Source organism: Macadamia integrifolia, chromosome 13, assembly GCF_013358625.1.
Source record: "Macadamia integrifolia cultivar HAES 741 chromosome 13, SCU_Mint_v3, whole genome shotgun sequence".
Lineage (NCBI taxonomy): Eukaryota > Viridiplantae > Streptophyta > Magnoliopsida > Proteales > Proteaceae > Macadamia > Macadamia integrifolia.
In genome coordinates, this window is record NC_056569.1 from 26,569,382 (window position 1) to 26,589,260 (window position 19,879).

The window sequence follows — 19,879 nt, forward strand, 5'->3', positions numbered from 1 at the left end:
CTGTATCAACTTTAAGAACCCTCAGAATCATTAATTGATTATTTAATTAGATCGAATACTTTGAATTTGAATCCAAATGCCCTTTGATTGGATACGAATAGGGGTGATAGTTTGGCCTTGAGAACCCGAACCCGCCCTGAGCCCAAATAGGGCTTGGGGCCAAGTTTTTTGACCTTGAATGTGGGTTAGGGTTGAAAAACCCCAACCAGGGGTCTGGGTTTGAGTTGAGGCCTCAGCCAGCCCAACCCAACCCAACCAGCACGAAATTTAACCTTGAAATTTTAAATTAGAATTTAGGACGCCCATTGGTAGTTATTTTTCTATAATTTTTTAATATATAAGATATGAATGACAAAAACAGGTCAATTAAGGTTAATGGGTGAAGGTCAACCCAATCTAGCCTAGCCCGACCCAACCTGGCCCTAAGTCCTGACAGGGTCAATTAGGGCCAAATTGGGTTGGTATGAACTCCGCAATATTAGGCCTGATCATAAATCCAATAGGATTGGTTTGGGCCTGGGTTGAATTTTGAAGACCTAAGATTGAGTTAGGATTTTAAGAAATCTGATCCAATCCAATCCTATTTCACGCCAAGGTGCGAATACCCATACACAGATATGGATGCGGATTAATATGGGATTTCGGGTATCCATTTTTAGAGGTATCTGTGCTTGAAAAGAACAAAAGAAGTTGTTAAATTATCGTAATTAAATCTTACCTTGAGCCATACTTGACTAACGAACGATCGATCAATCATCCGAGGAAGGAAAAGATTGGGATTGCTGGTCTGTACCGCAATTCTTTAGATTCCCCAAAAGATTAAACAAAACGATTCTCCTTTTGTGAATTGTGACTTGTGAGTCAATATTGGTGGCCACTGGCCAGACAGTGTGTGTGTGTGTGAGAGAGAGTTCACAAACAACACGCGTTCTCTTCTCGCTTTCAAATGGGAAGAAAAGTAAACAAAAGCCTTTTACCAGATCATGGTCAGACGTGGCTCGATAATGAAGTCCTGGGATTACCGAACCTTTTCCAATCTGGAAAGATGGTGGCATGGTTTGACTCTTTTAAGCTTAGGCACCTGCGACGTAGAATAGAAAACGGTGGCTCTCCGTATATCATAATTTACGGAAGACTTGTGCTTGTGCAAGCATTAATCTACTGTTTTTCACTATTTGCAGCTAACAATAGGGCACCACTTGATCAAAGCATCAGATGAAGACAGGAGCCGTGTCGGATTCAGACAACCAATCAAAATTTGCAAATTGGATTTGGGTTTACGCGGAGAGGTATTTTCGATCTGGGTCATTTTTAAACTTTTCTGAATCTCTAGAGAAGTTGGTAGTTTTGGGTGGTTTTTCTTCGTTCTTTCAAAGTTGTTCAGAACAATATAAAAGGTCAAAGGATTGGAATTGGTTTTGTTCTTGTGATCTCAAGAAATCACATCGTCCGCCATTAGCACTCGATCTGACCTTCTCAGGGTATGGAATTCCACCAACAACACTCTAACAGTGATGGGGTTTCTCAGAGAATCAATAGCCCAAGATTTGCGGGATCCGTGACACGAAGAGCTCACTCCTTCAAGCGAAAGAATAGCAACAATAGCAGCGGCAGTAACAGCCATTGTACCCAACACGAGATAGATGTCCAGATCAACTCCCCAAGATCTGAAAACCCAAATAATCCTGCTTTGCATGATGGGTTGGTCTCACCGCCTGGAAGGAAGCAGACCCACAATCAGAACCAGCGAGTTCTTGCCGGTGTTGCTCCTCTCTTCGGAAAGAATTGTAATCTTCTAAAGAAGCCAGTTGGATCTATTATTGTTGATCTGGTATTGCGGCAGAGGAGGCGTCTGAGACGATGGATGTTCTTTCTATTCTGCGGCTTCTCTTTGTTCTTGGGTGTTTTGAAGATATGCGCGAATGGGTGGTTTGGATCTTCTGTTGAACCAGCAGGGCCGTATGTGGTTAGTCCCTCGACAATCAACGGTCTACTTTCTGCTTATTTCTTCTTCTTCCCCTTCCCAGAAGCCATTGGTTTGCTTCTATTACTTCACCATTCTTATTATTTTTGGATGGTTTACTTTACCATTAATTGATAAGCTATTGGATTGATTGCTACTGATTTTATGATCCTACTGAGGTCAAGGGTTCAACTCTCCTTGAGGTTTACCTATCAAAAAAAGAAAGAAAGAAAGAAGAAATGAATTTAATCTTACTGGCAAAATTGAATTTTTTAGGTGGAAGCAGTTTAAACATCCCCCCTTTCCCCTTTCCCCTTTCCCCTTTCCCCTGTCCAAGACTAGATTGTTCATGGTGATTGTTTACCAAAAGTTTTGAAATACAGAAACATATTCCTCCTGGAAGGCTGGAACTTGTAAATAAAATCTCATTGATAGGTCTATCTGCATGGTCGTCGGACTTGTATAATGGGGAGTTGGGTTAATTTTTTTTATTTTTTTATTTTTAATGAGAAATATCATTAATGAATAGTCAGAATTGATCATAAGAGGCCAATATGGCCAATTATCTGATGAGCAGGCTCATTTTTGGATCAAGGAGCATACAAAACATCTGAGGGCTCAAAACCTTGAAGAAGCTGATTGCAGTTTTCAATGAGATGAATTTTTTTTCCAATGAGGTGAATGATAGCTGGAAAGGCACCTAATCACCTCTTAAGCATCATCCTTGAACAAGGCATATTGAATGGAATTTCCAACCCAAATAAATTGATTCTTGAAGTCACAGGACCTCTAAAGTTACAGGAAGGGGGTTTGAAGTAGCCTGGTTCTAGAATGAATGAAGAACATGACCATCACAATCCCAATTCCTCTACTACCATTGTGCACTGCAGCATCAAAATTAAACTTCACAAATGAGGTTGGATCGACCCATCTTGGAATGGTGTAATGAACTGCTGGAACTGAAGTCATCAACATGGGAATTAATACTAACATGTTATGCTCGATGATGAGAATCAGCCAACCTGATAATATTGGATGGGCATGTTTTCTTACTTGCAATTTCTAATTTCAAGTCTTTAATGCTTAGCTCTCAATCATTGTTGCTCTGGGTACTTTCTTTCTCCTTCAATGAAAAATGATTTCATTTTCGTTTTTCCCTTTTAAGCCTCAGAAGAAGGTTGATGGTTCTTTTATTCCCTGAAATTGAGGTTGGGAGGTGGTATGGGTAGGTAGAGGTTCTATGAAAAATATGTCATGCGTTAGATCGATTATGTTGAACTAGTTCAGTAGGAGAGGCATTATTTTGTCCATTGCCCTTTGTCTGCTACTTATAAAAGCTCTCTGGAGCTTGGGAGCTATGGGAAAATGAGTGCTTTCTTGTGGTTCCTACATAGAATAATATGCAATAGTTGGGGCTTACATTCTTTCATTTAATAGAAGTTTCTGAACTTTATTTGGAACACATTGTTGAAACCTTCCTGCAACTATGGATTGGAGATGAGTGGATTAAAATAGGGACTATTTTATTTGTTCCCTTGGGGTATAATTGGTAGATACTGAAAAACTGGAACAGTTGAGTGCAAAGATTCAGTTGTGCTTCAAGAGTTCTAATCCTCAATTCTTTCTGACGAGCTGTCTATCATAATGGGCCAGTGTTGCATTTTTGGTTCCATTGCAAAAAGAGTATATATTCAAGCTTCAAACTGAATGCCTTACAAGTCCAGGCCCAGATACATACTAGAATCTGGTTTGCTCATGTGGCACTAAGCTCAGTGGCTGCGTTGTAGTCTTAAAGGACAGAAAACGAAGAACAGAGATTGGCATTTTGAGGGAGGACCTGATAGCTTACTTTTTGAAAGAAGACAAAGCCCTATATAGTGGAATGTCAGAACAGGATTTTTGAGGTTGTTTCTAATAGTTATTCCTGGGACATGGGATTAGTTTACTTCTTATGAGATCTACTTTTTTCTTGTATTCTGCTGTTTGTGTATATTTTGATATGCTTATTGTTATTATTTATTGGGATAGTTTTGTTTTATTTGTTGCTATGTCTAGTTGGATTGATACTCAAAAACATTGGGCTTGATAATTAATTTTCCAATGATTTGGTTGTATTGTCAAAATCCAGTGACCAAGGGTGTACCGACGATGAGTTGAGTAAAGCATGTTGGTCCCCATGAGTCAGTTCAGGAAAGCAGTTTCCAAACAATGCCTCTGCCTCTATCTTTATCAGAAAGAAGCATGTTTCTACTTTGATCTGTTCAATTAAGTATTCACCATGTCTACCTCTTATCCTTTCCTTGCGTTCTTCTTATCTTCATGTTCTGTTTCAGGTTTTTTTTTTCTTGGGGAGGGGGAGTGGGACAATTATCTTCATGTTTTGTTTACCTAATCTTTAAGATTTATGTTCAGGATTTGTCTGACACCCGCATCATTGATCAAACTCATCAACATGTACATAGGGAGGGTGAAAGTGGTATTGAACGGCCCCTAATGATGGTAGCATCAAGCGTAGTTGACAACCAAAACAGAATACTTGAAGTAGGTCTTAGATCTAAGTTTTACGACACATTCATTGTTTCACTGGTCACGTGGAAAGTACATATTTTGCTTAATAAGTTCCTTCTTTTTTTCAGTACTCAGATATTTGGTCCAAGCCCGTCAGTGAGAATTTCACTCAGTGTATCGACCAGCCAAAGGGTGACAAAAGTAAGCAACCATAAATTAGGTCTTTATTAACCCTATACACGTCCATTTCAATAAGATTCTAAGTTTCTCTTCATTTGTCCTTTTCTCCCTTTTCTTTTTTGCAGAGCTGGATGATAAGACAAATGGTTACCTTCTTGTAAATGCAAATGGAGGCTTGAATCAGATGAGATTTGGGGTCTGTTTATTCTTTATTCTGATGGTTTAGATAGGATAGTCTAACCATTTTAATAGCAACTATTTACTGATCGATAAATATTTTTAAAGTGCAGATATGCGATATGGTTGCTGTTGCTAAGATGATCAAGGCGACACTTGTCATACCTTCACTTGATCACACCTCCTTCTGGGCTGATGAAAGGTTCCTTTTTGACTTCTGTTGGGTTTAATTAAGTCATTAAATCTAATTATGTAAAGAATTTTTTTCCTTTTTTCTTTTAATCAAATTATTTCAGCCAATATTTTCTCTCAGTTAATGTAAAATTTTGCTAAAGCTAATAAACTCATTTAGGAAAATCTAGAGCATCACAAATTTTTGGACATCCAATCCTTGTTATGTGCAAGTAAAATCAAGTTTTAATGACTTATGTGGTTCTGTTTTGCATATTGTCAGGGTTGATTTTTGCAGGGTTGCCCCTCCCAGACCCTGCAGTAGTGGGAGCCTTGTGCACTGGGTTGCTCTTTTATTTGGTTTATTTAGTAACGTTGATATTTTAGTGAGATGGATTTATTTTTCTGGGATATGTTTTCGTATTAAAGAAAACTATATTTGTATGTCTGTCCCCTCCTATAGTTGTTATTGATACACAACTTCACTTAAAGTGGAAGTTTTACAGGTTCATGTGTCTTATCTTGTGTTTATGCTGAGCCAATTGGACCTCTAAATGGCAAGCAGTCAGAATCTAATAGATTTTTCATCCTTTTATTTACAGTGGCTTCAAAGACCTTTTTGACTGGAAGCATTTCATAGAGACACTGAAAGATGATGTCCACATTGTTGAGAAATTACCACCTGACTGTGCTGGAATTGAACCCTTCACAAAGACCCCAATATCCTGGTCCAAGGTAAACACCATTTATTGGGATTTATGTTTATTATCTTTGAGATTTTCTTCTCCTGTCTGTCTAATCAATCGATGCAACTAATCAACATATCAGCACTTAGAAGGGCTTCCCTGAAATTTCTTAAATGCCAATCCTGTAATTTTCTTTGGGGTGGGGGAGGGGAATTCTGTTGGATACCCAATGAAAGTATGTACAATATTCTGGAATCAGATTGTTGACTGTCTGATTGATGCAATTCTAACAATCCATCAGACAACCTCGATACACTGATGAAACATTTGATGTAGACCTCCATTGCATTCGGTGCCACCCCTCCATCCTGTATTTTCATCTTCTTGTTATGTTCTCTGAGAGGCAAAATAATTAGGTGAGTTGCTTTTGTTCAGGCCAGTTATTATAAATCGGAGATCCTCCCACTTCTGAAGCAGCACAAAGTTCTGTACTTCACACATACTGATTCCCGACTTGCCAATAATGGACTTCCGAATTCCATACAAAAGCTGAGGTGCCATGTGGACTATAGAGCATTGAAATATTCAGACCCAATTGAAGAAATTGGGAACACCTTGGTTTCAAGGATGCAAGAGAGTGGAAGCCCTTACGTAGCTCTCCATTTAAGGTGAGTTATTGCTCCCCTTCCCTGAGCCCTTTGAGGTTACAATACATGTTTACATGCATAATTTATTAGTCACTCGGCCAGTAGGGCCTGCCTCAAACCTGAGCAGGACTGATCCAAGCAGGCGTTTTATTTATTTCAGTTTTGCATGTTTACTTGTTCAGTTGGGCAACCTGACCTAGCGTTAACCTGATTGTATGTGTATTACCTATTAGCATTCGTTTTCCTGTTGAATAATGTAAAGAATTGAAGCTGTTGAGCCAGCGGTTAAGATGTTGCTTTGCAAGTTCATTGACCAGGCTCGACAGCTCTAACCTAAACTAGCCTGCCCAATCTGGGGCAACTTCATCCAACTGGAGTTGGGTTAGCATCAATTGAAGTGGAATGCTAAGGCAGTTGAGGATCATTATGTACCTTTGCCGTTGGGTGTTGAGTCCTGTATTTCTGACATGCTAGTAGGTTGCAATGGTTTACTGCTAAGATATAGCATTGTTCGTGGGTTACATTTAGCATTCATTGTTCTTAAATTAATCTGGTTGTGTCTTGGATTTAGGACCTCAGGCTGAGCCTCAGACCTGGTCCGATGTTTAGTTGATTGTCTCAGTTAATACAATCAAATGTATTTGAATTGCTACTAAGTAGGCGTTTGGTTGTGATGTCAAAAGTCATAGGGTTTTCTCCTCTTCTTTTCTTTTCTTTTTCTCTTTCCTTTTGCAAATTTTTTGTTTAGAACTATTTGATATTTGCAGAATTAGTTAGATAAGATTAACAGACCCAGTGAAGTGTTTTGAAGGGTAAGTTGCATCACAGTTGCATGTCACATATGAGCCCAGGTTGGTTTTTCATTTAGGGAACTCTTAAATATTTGGATAAACAATCCAAGTGTAAGATTGGCCTAGTGACTGATGTAGTTCCCCAAGGCAAGAAATTGATGAAGTACATGGGAAAAAACATATAAATTTATGAAAATGTTGTGAAGATCGTAACTTTTTGGGAAGAACATAGAAGTAGCTCCTTACATTCCATGCGTCTCTGCATATGTTGTTTATCATATCCACTATTTACTTGTTTTTCTCCCATTTGGACTTAAATCAGATCATACTTGCTTGAATATGACCAAAAACTATCATCTTGTAAGATGGAGAAGATCTCCTTCTCATATCTGACCTCTTTGCTTGTTTTATTTCAGGTATGAGAAGGATATGCTGGCATTTACTGGCTGTAGTCATAATTTGACAGCAGAGGAAGATGAGGAGCTCCGGAGAATGCGTTATGAAGTTCATCATTGGAAGGAGAAGGAGATTGATGGGTCTGAGAGAAGGAAGCTGGGGGGTTGCCCATTGACTCCAAGAGAGACTTCCCTTCTGCTCAGAGGTTTGGGTTTCTCATCGAATACCAGGATTTATTTGGTGGCTGGGGAAGCTTATGGGGATGGAAGCATGGAATATCTTACGAATGATTTCCCAAACATCTTCTCTCATTCTACTCTTTCTACGGAAGAAGAGTTGAATCCTTTCAGAGATCACCAGAACATGCTCGCAGGTTTGGACTATGTTGTTGCTCTTCAGAGTGATGTTTTTATTTACACCTACGATGGGAATATGGCAAAAGCTGTGCAAGGTCATAGACGCTTTGAGGGCTTCAGGAAAACCATCAGCCCAGAGAGGTATAGTTCTTGTCAGCCTTTCCCCTTTATTCCAGTCACATTTTTCTTGAATTGAATAAGTATATAATAGTGTGATAGCATTCATCTATGATGTTAGAGCTGCAGGATAATTATGATTTGTATATATTGAAACAATAGTTGTTAAGGCATCGCCTAGGCATCCAGGTGCCTTGGAAGCCTTGGTTGTTGGTAGCACCTTGTGTTCAGGCCCCCTTCAACACCATAGGTCTCCTAGATGCTGTGACAACTATGATTGAAAATGGTTCAGCATATTTATAACCAGATGGTTGATTTGGAAATAGTTATTTTGTCAATATTTACCAAAAAAGAATTTATTTTGTCAAAAAGAGTGGCTTAAGCTCATCTATGATTGTTTGCCGAGTTGCAGTGAAATTTCCCTTTGTAAACTGGTGGGAAGGTCCTGCTGAGAAATAATTATTTAACTCATAGACATGCATGCTCACATGCATGAGGCTGAGAGGAAGAAGGGAATTTTAGTTAGCAACATTTGGTTTGTCAAGGAAAGATGAGTTTCAAGGTTAAATGCAAAGATGCAATGAAGTAGGCGGAGACATTTTTTTGTAATAATTGAGATTTTCAATTTAGGGTTGTGATCTGCAACATACCACTTACAAGGATTGATGGAGGGCTGGTAGGGGAAAGGAAGAAATCCCCGAGAGAATTCAGAGTTGCAGGGGAGAGAAGAAGGGAATCCATAGATGAAAATTACCACTTAATGGGTGGTTGCCATTTTGGAGATGATATAATTAAATCTGCGGTAATGTTAAGATGCTATTCAAGAATGAGAGCATAGTTGAAACTAAATTATTTGTATTCACAAATTATCGTTTATTTTCAGACAGGTACTGTTTGGTTTCTTTTGTCACTTTCTCATTTTACTTATTGTATGGTAGTCTTTTGTGCATTGCTAACTTCTGTAACCAGTGCAGGCATAATTTTGTGAAACTTGTTGATGAACTTGATGAAGGAAAGATCTCTTGGAAGAAATTCAGTTCAAAAGTGAAGAAGCTTCACAAAGATCGAATTGGAGGTCCATATCTCAGGGAGCCTGGAGAGTTTCCTAAGCTGGAGGAGAGCTTCTATGCAAACCCTCTTCCAGGATGCATATGTGAAAATCACCTAACAAGAAGTAAGAGTTAATGATTATGGAATACATTCTTCTTTCACGGCGTGAACCACATCAAAGCCAAGCAAAGCCGGAAAGGTTCCTGGCATGGTTGTGAATATGTTTTTTCAAACAGTGGTGAGCTCAGAAAAGGCCATCTAGAAGAAAATATCGCCGTGTCTGCAAAACCATCTAAAAGGAAGCTGAATGGAACCAACTCGAGAAGATTATTATATTTCATACAGCTAAACTAAAGAGGAAGCAAGAGATGGCTGTGTTGATTATTTTCAAAAGGATGAACAGAATACATACACTAAAGCTGAAGCTCCAGAAACTGCAGGACATACAGCAATCACGTGGAGTAGGTTTTGTGCAATGTATAATCTTGTTAATGTAGCTTGGATAATTTGACTGGGGATACAAAGGATGCACAAACTGATTGGCTGTGTGTCATTCTCTTCATGTAATGAGAAGAAATAAAATGGAAATGATCATTCTTGTGCTGCCGTACAAATGAAGTGCTTTTAGATTCTTCAGCTTTGATTGAGAACACAGTGGAAAAAAATTTAGTTATCTTAATTATTTTGGGAAAGGCTGGGTAAGCCGCCGGTATACCCAGATATATGTCTACCTCTCTCCTCCTGTCTTGGAGAAGTCCCCTATGCCCCTTCCATTCCAGCCCTCTCATTACTTGAGCCGTTAGCATAAGGAAACCTGGCGGCATACCTAACCTCTTCCCTAATTTTTTTTTTAAGGAGAGGGTTCGTAAAAGGTAATGTCTCTTGTGCCAGCACGGGGCTATAAGTCAGGAACATGTAAACACACGCAGAAGCATCAAAGGCGGTGGGATTTGGACTTTTATGGGGGCAGGGTGGTCATTGCACCCTCCCCTATGTCTAGGCATTGGAGCCACACTACCTTTCATGCTTCTTTTCCCCTTTTTTTTTTTTTTGTTTTTTTCTTTGTAATACTACAGATCAAGGATCAAGTCTCATGTGGGTATAGACCTATAGGGTATAACAAAAATCCATCACAAAATCTTACAGATCCCTATCTCCAATGATCCTAATAGATGGTGGTGTCACCTCTCTAAGGATGGCACTCAATCTACTAAGAAAGGTATCACTTTTCTTAGAAATGATTTATTTACTAACAATAGTGGATGTTCAAAATAGGCGTGTTTGATTGTCACCTTGCTCACAAAGGTGGTGTTTTTTTTTTTTTTGGAAACTGAAAATCCACCCTAAATTGAAGCTCTTTTTCATTCATTCTTTCTTTCTGGGTCTCAAAATTGATCTCCTTAACACTTCTTTCGCTTCAATATTTATGTATTTCTTCAATTCTAATATCTACTCAGAAAGCCACCACTTTTCTCAGAAATGATTTATTTACTAACAGTAGTGGGTGTTCAAAACAGGTGTATTTGCTTGTCGCCTTGCTCACAAAGGTGGCACTTTTTTTAGAAACTGAAAATCCACCCCAAATTTAAGCTCTTTTTTTGGAGAATTGCCTATGGTGGTATTCCTACAAAGGATATCCAACGAAAATGGGTAGACATGGACTCCATCTGTGGTTTGTGCCACAACAAAAGCAAGAACACATGTCATTTGTTTCTCACATGCAAGTTTTCTAGAAGAATCTAGGTTGCTGGACCTCTAGGTCTCAAAATCGATCTTCTCAATACTTTTTTACTTCACCTTTTATGTATTTCTTCAATTCTAATGTTATGCCGAAAATTAATTGTATTCACTTCTTCAATGCTTATTACAATGTGTTATCATATTTAGCGACATAGGAACCAAGTCATTGGAGATGAAAACAAGAAACCCAACCCATACTACATTCTTAAACAGGTAGATTTCTAAACCTCTCTTTGTATCACTACTGATGAACAAAGGTGAAAAGTCTACCCCAGAAAGCTCATCAAACGACAAATCTTCCTGATACCCTAAATACTATTTTGCTATGTACTGGGATAACTGATTTTAAAAGAAATATATCAGGTTGGGCAACAACCCTATTATCAAATGGGAATTGCCTCTTACCCCATGCTAACTATATGTTGACAGGAAATGGTGCAGAAGTAACGGCAAGGAGTCTCCTATTCAAGTTGATGAAAGTAAAGGAAGATGGATGAGAGGTGAATGAGATTTGGAGTGACATAGGGGAATTAAGTAATTTTTTGGGAACTAATGACATCAATCAATGGCCATGGACTCCAATCCCTCTTTTGGTGACAATTGATAATTTTTTATCAAGACCTAATCTATGTATAATGGATAACAACAATATCAGCCTTATGCTGAAGTATATAGCTCTAAAAGAAATGAATAGGAAATCCTTGACAGTGAACCCTGAACATTTGTAAAACTCTTTAACTAACTTTTAATATATTTGCTTTTCCTTTTTCCATTACAAGGGGAAAAAATCCATCAAAGAGGAAACAGTTTGCCTTAAACAGCACAAGCAATAAAAAAAAAAGTGCCTTTAAGGCTTAGTTTGGTTGTCAAGAAATGGATAAAAATGAAAAAAAAAAAAAAAAAAAAAAAGGAGAATTTGAGGAGAGACATAAATTAATCGTTGCATTATGATGACATTTTTTTCACCATGATAAATGATTGGATTTTATGTCTCCTCAAATTCAAATTTTTTTTTTTTTTTTTCCTTCTGGTCTTTTATATTCATTTCTTGACAATCAAACTAAGCCTTAAAGGAACTTAGTCATTCCCCAATCTAGCAACTCAAGCCAATAAACATGATGAATCACGAATGCAACTCTTGCACAAATAACATGTCTGAAGATCGTCTCTCAGTCACTCTAGTTTACAACACTAGTACTCACATTGCAAAACAAAAGAGAGAAGAAAACTACAGTTAGGGAAGAGAAATCTTAATAATAGAAGATTGAGAGAAGAGAGATGGCGCAGGAGGGAGAGACAGAGGCTCAGGTGCACATTTAATTATTACTCCTATATCACATTTGTACCCAGGCGGGTAGGCATCACAAAAATAATCCTTGCATGCACAGATGCATATTTGCGGTTCAGGAGCTGTCGCTGGCGGGGATGCTCTCATTGAAGGAATCCTCACAAAGCATTTGGATAGGAATGAGCACAGTACAATTATTCTCATCTAACTAGAGAGATTTATTACCAATCAAATGACCAAACAAGATGTTCTCAAAAGATTTGTACCCCAAACAACAAAATATATCAATACAATCAACTGACACATCAAACACTGCCCAGACATTATTCACAACATCAAGTTCAGCCATCATGATTTCTATCAATAAGAATCTCTCAAAATGAAAGGATCGACTCAATCAGATCATATAGAGGTGCAAGCTCTCCCTTGTCGATCAAACGAAATTCCTGTATCACAATAGAAAAACATTCAAAGCTTGAAGCATTAAAATTTTAAATGTTGTTTCAGCCAAAAATAAAGCAAAAGGGAAAGAAGAGGGAGGGGGCAGGAAGCTTGAAACTTTTTGACCAAAGTGGGAAGTGCAGCAAATCACAGACTCAAGGGCCAATAAGATTGCTACAAGCTATTTTATGATTAGATCCATGGGACTCAGGGTTTTTATAGAACATAAGCTACCATTATTTGAAGCATAACCATTCCACAAAACGTATCAGAAATTAGAAGGCATAACCATTCCACAAAACGAATAAGAAATTAGAAGGCATACATGTTTCATAAAGTGAGACTACATAACCTTGGCTATATCTAAATATCAAACTTTTTATCGAGTAGAACAAAATATCAAACTACGAGAAAAGAAAACTAGAAAGTATCGATATCCTTCAAGGGAGGATAAGAATCCAACCACACAAAGTCACACTCCCGATCAAAATCACACATAGCTAAAAGATGGGCAGGATGAACAAGCATATTTAGAAGCCCATACAGAGAACATACAAACTTTTGTGTTATCTCCAGTTTCTAAAATGTGTGCAATATCCTAAAATGATGGAGCTTGTCATTTATAAAGAAAATGGAGCATATTGGCGTGTTTTTTACGAGCGCCACTGGACAAGGAAGATGGATCATGATTGAATCTTTAGCCATCAAATAATTAATGGTCCTTTTTTTTTTAACCCCCAAAGCTTTCAGGTTGGACACTGTAGATAAGATGAGTGGAACACTGAGACTGCCTAACACTGGGCTGGACGTCCACTCCATTTTTTACAACACCGATTTCCATTCTTTGGCAACCACTAAATGTCAGAACTATGTGAAATTTTGATATATATTATTGCTAAAGGTGATATTTTCTCCTCCTGAGGGACCAAGCCATTGATGGAAAATGAAAACAAAAATTCAAAATATCATGCAACAAATTGACAGACAAACATGTATCAGAAATTTATGACAAAAAATGAATGTTTTTATTTGCGTACCAATCATTGAGTTGACATAAATCAACTCAAATAAAATTAAAATGGTTCATATCCACATGGAGGATAGTCTTATACCTCCTTATTACAATAGTTCCTATTTGCTAATATATCCACAACATATTGGAAATGCATAAGTAATTTTAGTCACACTATGATAGATAATGACATGGTGGAAATTGAGGAAAGAGATATATTGCAAAGTGACTCTTTTAGGTTCCTGGGATCAATTATAAGTAAAGAAGGTGAATAGAGGACAATGTTTCACAAAGAATTAAAGTGGGATGGATGAAGAATAGAGGTGCGACCGGAGTACTGTTTGACCAACGTATCCCTTTAAAGCTTAAAGGAAAGTTCTATAGGATAGTTGTACGACCGGCTATGATGTATGAGGCAGAACGTTGAGCTGTTAATAAATGTCATATTGTGAAGCTATGTGTTCCAGATAAGGATGTTACGATGGATGCGTGGAAAAACTATGAAGGATAAAGTATGGAATGAACATATAAGAACTGATTTGGGAGTTGCACCAACAACGATAAGCTCCGAGAAAGTCGTTGAGGTGGTAATGCCATTGTTCAACAGAGGCCTAGGGATGCCCCAGGTAAGGAGGAAGAGGAGTGATATGATTCTAATTGAATGAGCTAAACAAGCTAGGGCAGGCCTAAAATTACTATAGGAGAAGTTGAGGAATTACATCCATAGTTTGGGTCTTCTACCAAGTATAACCACAAATAGATCCTATTGGAGAGCAAGGATCCATGTACCCTACTCTATATAGCTGAGATTCTCTTGTCTTGCTGGGCTTTCCTCTTACCTGTTACTTTCATCTTTCATTTTTTCATCATGCATTCTTCATCTTTCTTTTGTCTTCTCCATTTTTATTTTTCATCTCATTTCTTATCCCTTTTTTCTCATCTTTTCATCCCCCTTTTCTGTTTAGACCTCAATTTTTACCTACTTTGTTTGGTTTGGATCTATGTAGCTGACCCCATTAAGTTAGGATAAGGCTGAGTTTGTTGTTGTTGTTAATGTTGTATTTAAAATGCAAGAGTTCAAAATTTGGCTTATAAGTAAATTGGAATTCTTACCTTTTTTTCACCTAACACATCTGACATTGAAACCGTAGATCTAATATAAATGCATTGTAGATTCATGGCCTTCTAAAAAAAAAGAGCAAAAGGAATAGGAAAAGGAAACAGAAATGCAGAAGTCACTCAAATTTAGAGAATCTACTTCCGGATAAAACCTACATTCACGAGTGTCTAGCAATCACCATATTATTGCTACGTATATCAGGGGTATTCAACTGGGGCTAGGAGTTGGTGTTTCTAGCCAGTCTAGGAAATTCTGTCATCAAGCTATAATTCTTGAATTAAAAATAAAAAAGAAAATAATTATTTTGTTTCACTGATTTGCATAGGCTGCCATGTAAAACCATGAACAATGCCTTTTTTTTTAATTTAATTCTGAACAACACTGAAGTTACCTGCAAGTAAAGAGGATCACAAACTTAGGTCTACCAATCGACATTCACTGATTTAATACCTAAGCTAAGGACTGATATTGATCACATTGGTCCCCAAAATTTGTGATAAAAAAATTGCTCATATCAAAGTGGGGGGGGGGAAAGGAGAAATTGCTGCCAAGACTTTGTCAGGGTGTGACATCTGTGAAAGATATCTTGTTCAGCAGTTCTGAGCTAATTAATAGATATGGAAAAATGGTTGGTGGCTAAATGAACAATCTCTCGAAGGTCCTACAATTGAAGCTACAAGCAAATTTTCATACAATTTGGAATTAAATAGTACAAGGAAACAACCTCGGCACAATGGTAAGGTTGCTCTATTGCACCTGGTGGTTGTGGGTTTGAACAAGGAAACAGCCTCTCCACAAAAAGTGGGGGTAAGGCTGCATACATATGCCCCTCCCCAGACCCTACAGTAGCAGGATCCTCATGCACTGGGTACGCCCCTTTTTATTTTATAAGGAAGCAGCCTCACAAAAGACGTGTCTCAGTGCAATCAATGTGCTTGTGTATACCATCATAAGTTATAACAGAAAAAGAAACAGATGAGTCGCTACCATCGCTACCACCATTTTATTTTAGCTATTGAATGAAAGAAATAGTAAAAGTATCGTTTATAAAACTTATAACTTGAAAAAGATAAGATCTTACCCAAGTGAATAAAACAAAGTGCTTGAAGCAAGTATTCAAATGAGCTTCTTCCTTGAGACTCACAATCTTCTGAAAATGTGAATGATAGATGTGGGCATATACCCGGAACAAACGTTTGAATATAGTTTTAACAACCTCCCGGAAATTGGGAGGAAAGGGTGTCCCTGTTGTAAAGCAAAGAAATTAGGACTGAAATTCTTTTTGTTTTATTGAAAACAATCTTGAAAACATAAATCAAGTGAACATACCTAACTTCTGAGGAAATAGTGATTCATCATCAAGCTGTAATTCTATCCAGTCCATCAAATACTCAACATATTTTGGTGCAGAAACCTCTATGGGTTTCTTTATTTGAACTCCATCAGCCCATCTGTACTCATACCTACAAGGATTTTCACTTGCATTAGAATACTTCCGTCTTTTTTTTTTTTTTGGGTGGCTGTAAAAGAACATAATTTCCATTTACTTATTCCAATCAAAATCAAATCAACCACCTTTGCAAAAAACCCTTTGGATATCTTTCCTTATTCTCCTTACGACCCTACACCTTACCCCTCCCCCACCTTATGACCCTCTTTTTGGGCCCTAATCAACCAGTAATCTCCATGAGGCTCAGAGAACCATAGAGTGATCCTAGGGCTAGCTGACTGAACCACATTTACCTAGAGGTTAAAGCCTCTAGGTTTATGATGGCATGTTGGGGGTGAGTGGAAAAAGATGAACACTTAACTGACTACAAGTTATCTTACAAAAGTAGCAGTGCTAGGGACACACCCTCTCATTCCTGGACCATCTTTTGTCAAACCCTAAATTCACAATCAGGGCAACATTTGAAGACCCCTAGAGTTGCCCTAGGTTTGGCCCGACTCTATACATAAGCAAGCTCAAGGGCAGGCAAGAGATGAAGAGATCTCCTTAGCATTTATCCTATAAAAATGTCTAATCAAGTACTAAATCTTTGTTGTAGAACAACAACCTGCACCTGATTATATATCATTATAATCAGAAAGAGAATTTAGGCCAGGGACTGAGAGAAAGATACTTTGGTCCTGCAGTCATTGTTGGACAGTTTGATGGTGTGCAGAATTCAGTAAGAGTGCCAAACAGAAGGTTCACCTGATTGAAGAAGTCTACAGCTGTAAAAGAGAAATAAAAAAGACATCAAAAAATCACTGCCATAATAAATAAATTTGCATGCCACTCATGGAAACAAAGGGCCAGACGTTGCGAATGTAGAAGACCAGAGAAACTAACATGCCACTTACGTTATATAATGACACTGACAGATGAAACGACACATAAAAACAGTTGTTTCATGAAAGCATCAAAAGTAAGGAGAAAATGTATACATAATAGTGGCAGTATAAATTATGCTGGAAAGCTGTAAAACAATTGACTAGAGTTGTTCTTCAAACATGGTACTGTTGTAACTGTCAACAGCTATGACAGCACCATGGCCATTGTCACCAGATTTTATTAATCAGCAGCACAAATGCACTTCAGTTAACAAATAATAAGGTTGGGATCATACTGTTTACAGCCAGCCACTCATTAGGATCTTCTCCAGGAGGTAGTCGTACCGCTTCCCTCAAGTTACCACTACCCAAGGTAGCATCAATGTGTCTTTGGAGCTGTGCACCCTGCATAAATTGCATCAAAGTAGTGAACAAAATATGGTAATGAAATAGAGGATGCCACAACCATCTCAACAATCAAGTTGCAGCACCAAATGAGAAGAGAAAGTGGCTCAAAATTTGTTCCAAAGTTTCGCATACAAAAAATTCCATTTTTATGGCAAATCTAGCGGAATTTTGTAATTTGTTCATTTTGTACTCACTTGGAGAGAGGGATACATATGCACTAAACAGAAAATCAGTAAGAAGAATGGCCAACCTTACTTCCCGATGGAGTACTCTTTTTGGGACGAAATGTCTTCTGATTCCTGTTTCATTTGATTGAAACGTAAAAAAAATTGCAAGAAATTATGCATTGGGATGAACGTAACAGCAATGAAAAACTAAACCCTCCATATTCCCAACAGGGGATGGGGATTTCTCATCTCCACATAATACATCACTTCATCAATGGGGAAAACAAGTGAGTATTATCAAAATCAACACCATCTCATTACCTATCAATCCTGGTAATTTCAAAACTACAGTTTCAATACTGGCAATAAAAAGAAATGTTCAGTCCACTTTAGTCATCACCATGCCCATATTTCAAGCTTAAAGATTCTAGCTTTGGCCTCAAAATTTAACTCTGATAATCGGTCATCCATCAAGGCAAGGAATCTGATTGTTGAAATCCACTTGCCTTAATATACAATCTCAAAATTTTGGGAACCCCCCCCCCCCCTTTTTTTTTTTGTTCATTTCAATGTTTACTAAGTCAATTAAGCCAACTAACAGAAGCACAAAGTAACATTCATTCCATTTTGGTTTAAAACACCAATCCAGAAAGTAAAGTCACAAAGTTAATTGAACCAAATCAATTGTAAGAACTAAGCTGGCAAAAAGCATATGCGTTTACAAGTCAAAAATGCTGTTTTCCCTTTCAGAACCAGATATCCACATCCATGGAGATTGACTTTACAAATTTAGATACCTATGTCTGACAGGACAATTCCCTGCCAACCTCCTCCAATAAAGCCATTTCAGAAACGTTAACTGCGGCTTCTACCTCTTTGTCCAAAGATTTGATCTCAATAGAACCAAAACATTTAAAAGGCATGTTCATCCCAAAACCGAAGTGTTACAAAGGCTAGACTTGCCAAAGCAAACCAAGATTTGGACTCTTTAAAAGAAGAGCAGACAGGTTTAGTTTCCTCACAACACCAGCCAGAATTCCTTGCCAGTCCCTAATTAGGCCATGCACTTTTACAAAAAAATATCAAGAAGGATAATCACTTCTCCTAAGAGGCCACAACAGCCTTTGCCAAGGGTTTCCTAAAATCACCTTTTTCAATTCAAATCCTACTATCTACTCACTACATGGCTAAGTACCTCAAGCTGACAGCCAAACCCTGAAATTTGTATCCATTATCACCATGGTGATAAGGAAACCAATACCTTCATTTCAAACAGGAAAACAAGAAGTGGAGGAGCGGAGTGCCATACTCCACAGAGAATTGATCTCGATCACAGGAGCACAAATGCAAACGAAAAATTCCAGACCTCACTTCAACATAGAAGGCGTGAAGAAGATAAAAATAGTGAATTGGCATTTTTTTCATACAAATTAACCAATTGGAATTCAGAATGATAAATGTATATAAACATATCAATCAAAATATTTTGGCAGAAACATGTATGATCTTGAAAATCTTCAACCAAATCAATTAAAGCTGCGTCTTCTTTTATTATTATGTCATCACCGATTGGTATATTCACTTACAAGGTCTCACCAAATTCAAGAAAACATGGAAAGCAACAAAGAAAATGAAAATTGGAGTTCCAGATCCTCATGAGGAAATAAAGTTTCGGGATCAACGTGAATCAAACATATTCAATCCGGAGGCATCCATTAAAAAGAAAAACTTCCCAATAATCATCATCACGGGGAGGAAAATTTTCAAAAAACTATAAAGTTGAAAATTGAATAATAACCCGATCAAACAAGCAAGCTAGACGGAATAATCCAATCAAAAAAGCACTAAGAGAGAGAGATGTGGTACCTGCTGCCGAGGCCGAATAAGCTCATGTTTACTCGGAGAGTCGAATAGAATGCTTTCTGCTGTTGCTTCCCAGGTTGTGGGGTCGTAGGCTTCTGCTATTACTGCTGGAACTCCTCGTCCTCCTCCTTCGTCCTCTCTCTCTCTCTCTCTCTCTCTCTAGAAGAAGACTACAACGTACAAGGGAGGACAAACGAAGAAACGTATAAATCATACAGGTGGTGGTGGGACGTTGGAGGGAAAAAGCCAGGCTGGCATGAGAGAGAGAGAGAGAGAGAGAGAGAAGAGAGAGAGAAGAGAGATAAGAGAGAGAAAGAGAATAGTCCTGGGAAGAAAGAGGAAGACCCAACCCAGGCCAGAGTGCCAGACCAGAGCCAGGTCTTCTCTCTATGATAGCCAGCAAAATTTCCAAAGGAAGGGGCAATATTTTCCATTAAATTTAATAGACGGACCAAAGTAATGGGTGGATACACCTTGGCTAC

The 19,879-nt window shown here is 38.1% G+C and overlaps 2 protein-coding genes across 5 annotated transcripts; one reads left to right on the forward strand and one right to left on the reverse strand.

Annotated features, from left to right (window-relative positions):
* The first annotated feature begins 999 nt into the window (after nucleotides 1-999).
* Nucleotides 1,000-9,656, forward strand: LOC122059744 (O-fucosyltransferase 35-like). 4 transcript variants are annotated; one of them, XM_042622771.1, is made up of 11 exons: nucleotides 1,089-1,103; nucleotides 1,182-1,289; nucleotides 1,377-1,966; nucleotides 4,376-4,504; nucleotides 4,600-4,672; nucleotides 4,777-4,847; nucleotides 4,942-5,030; nucleotides 5,602-5,734; nucleotides 6,121-6,353; nucleotides 7,540-8,016; nucleotides 8,967-9,656. In XM_042622771.1, the coding sequence occupies exons 3-11, from the start codon at nucleotides 1,484-1,486 to the stop codon at nucleotides 9,175-9,177; spliced, it is 1,899 nt and encodes a 632-aa protein (XP_042478705.1). In that variant the 5' UTR covers nucleotides 1,089-1,103; nucleotides 1,182-1,289; nucleotides 1,377-1,483; the 3' UTR covers nucleotides 9,178-9,656. The 4 variants fall into 4 exon arrangements, with proteins under 4 accessions (XP_042478704.1, XP_042478701.1, XP_042478705.1 ...); XM_042622770.1 differs by having other exon boundaries at nucleotides 1,000-1,289; XM_042622768.1 differs by having other exon boundaries at nucleotides 1,182-1,966.
* A 2,608-nt stretch (nucleotides 9,657-12,264) lies between these two features.
* Nucleotides 12,265-19,773, reverse strand: LOC122058878 (MOB kinase activator-like 1A). Its single transcript, XM_042621577.1, has 7 exons — nucleotides 19,401-19,773; nucleotides 17,618-17,666; nucleotides 17,256-17,364; nucleotides 16,767-16,860; nucleotides 15,973-16,106; nucleotides 15,725-15,888; nucleotides 12,265-12,516 (listed from the first exon to the last, which is right to left on the reverse strand). Exons 1-7 carry the CDS (start codon nucleotides 19,424-19,426, stop codon nucleotides 12,445-12,447), a joined length of 648 nt encoding a protein of 215 aa, XP_042477511.1. The 5' UTR covers nucleotides 19,427-19,773; the 3' UTR covers nucleotides 12,265-12,444.
* Between the last annotated feature and the right edge of the window lie 106 nt (nucleotides 19,774-19,879).

Bases quoted from the DNA above. Each gene is read 5' to 3' on its own strand.
- LOC122058878 (XM_042621577.1), bottom strand. From the start codon at position 19,426: ATGAGCTTATTCGGCCTCGGCAGCAG. The intron at 17,365-17,617 runs GTTGGCCATTCT...CAATTTATGCAG, and splicing joins GTACTCCATCGGGAAGTAAG to GGTGCACAGCTCCAAAGACA. The intron at 16,107-16,766 runs GTATCTTTCTCT...AAATCCTTGTAG, and splicing joins ACAATGACTGCAGGACCAAA to GTATGAGTACAGATGGGCTG.
- LOC122059744 (XM_042622767.1), top strand. From the start codon at position 1,484: ATGGAATTCCACCAACAACACTCTAACAGTGATGGGGTTTCTCAGAGA. The intron at 4,505-4,599 runs GTAGGTCTTAGA...TCTTTTTTTCAG, and splicing joins ACCAAAACAGAATACTTGAA to TACTCAGATATTTGGTCCAA. The intron at 5,031-5,601 runs GTTCCTTTTTGA...TTTTATTTACAG, and splicing joins TCCTTCTGGGCTGATGAAAG to TGGCTTCAAAGACCTTTTTG.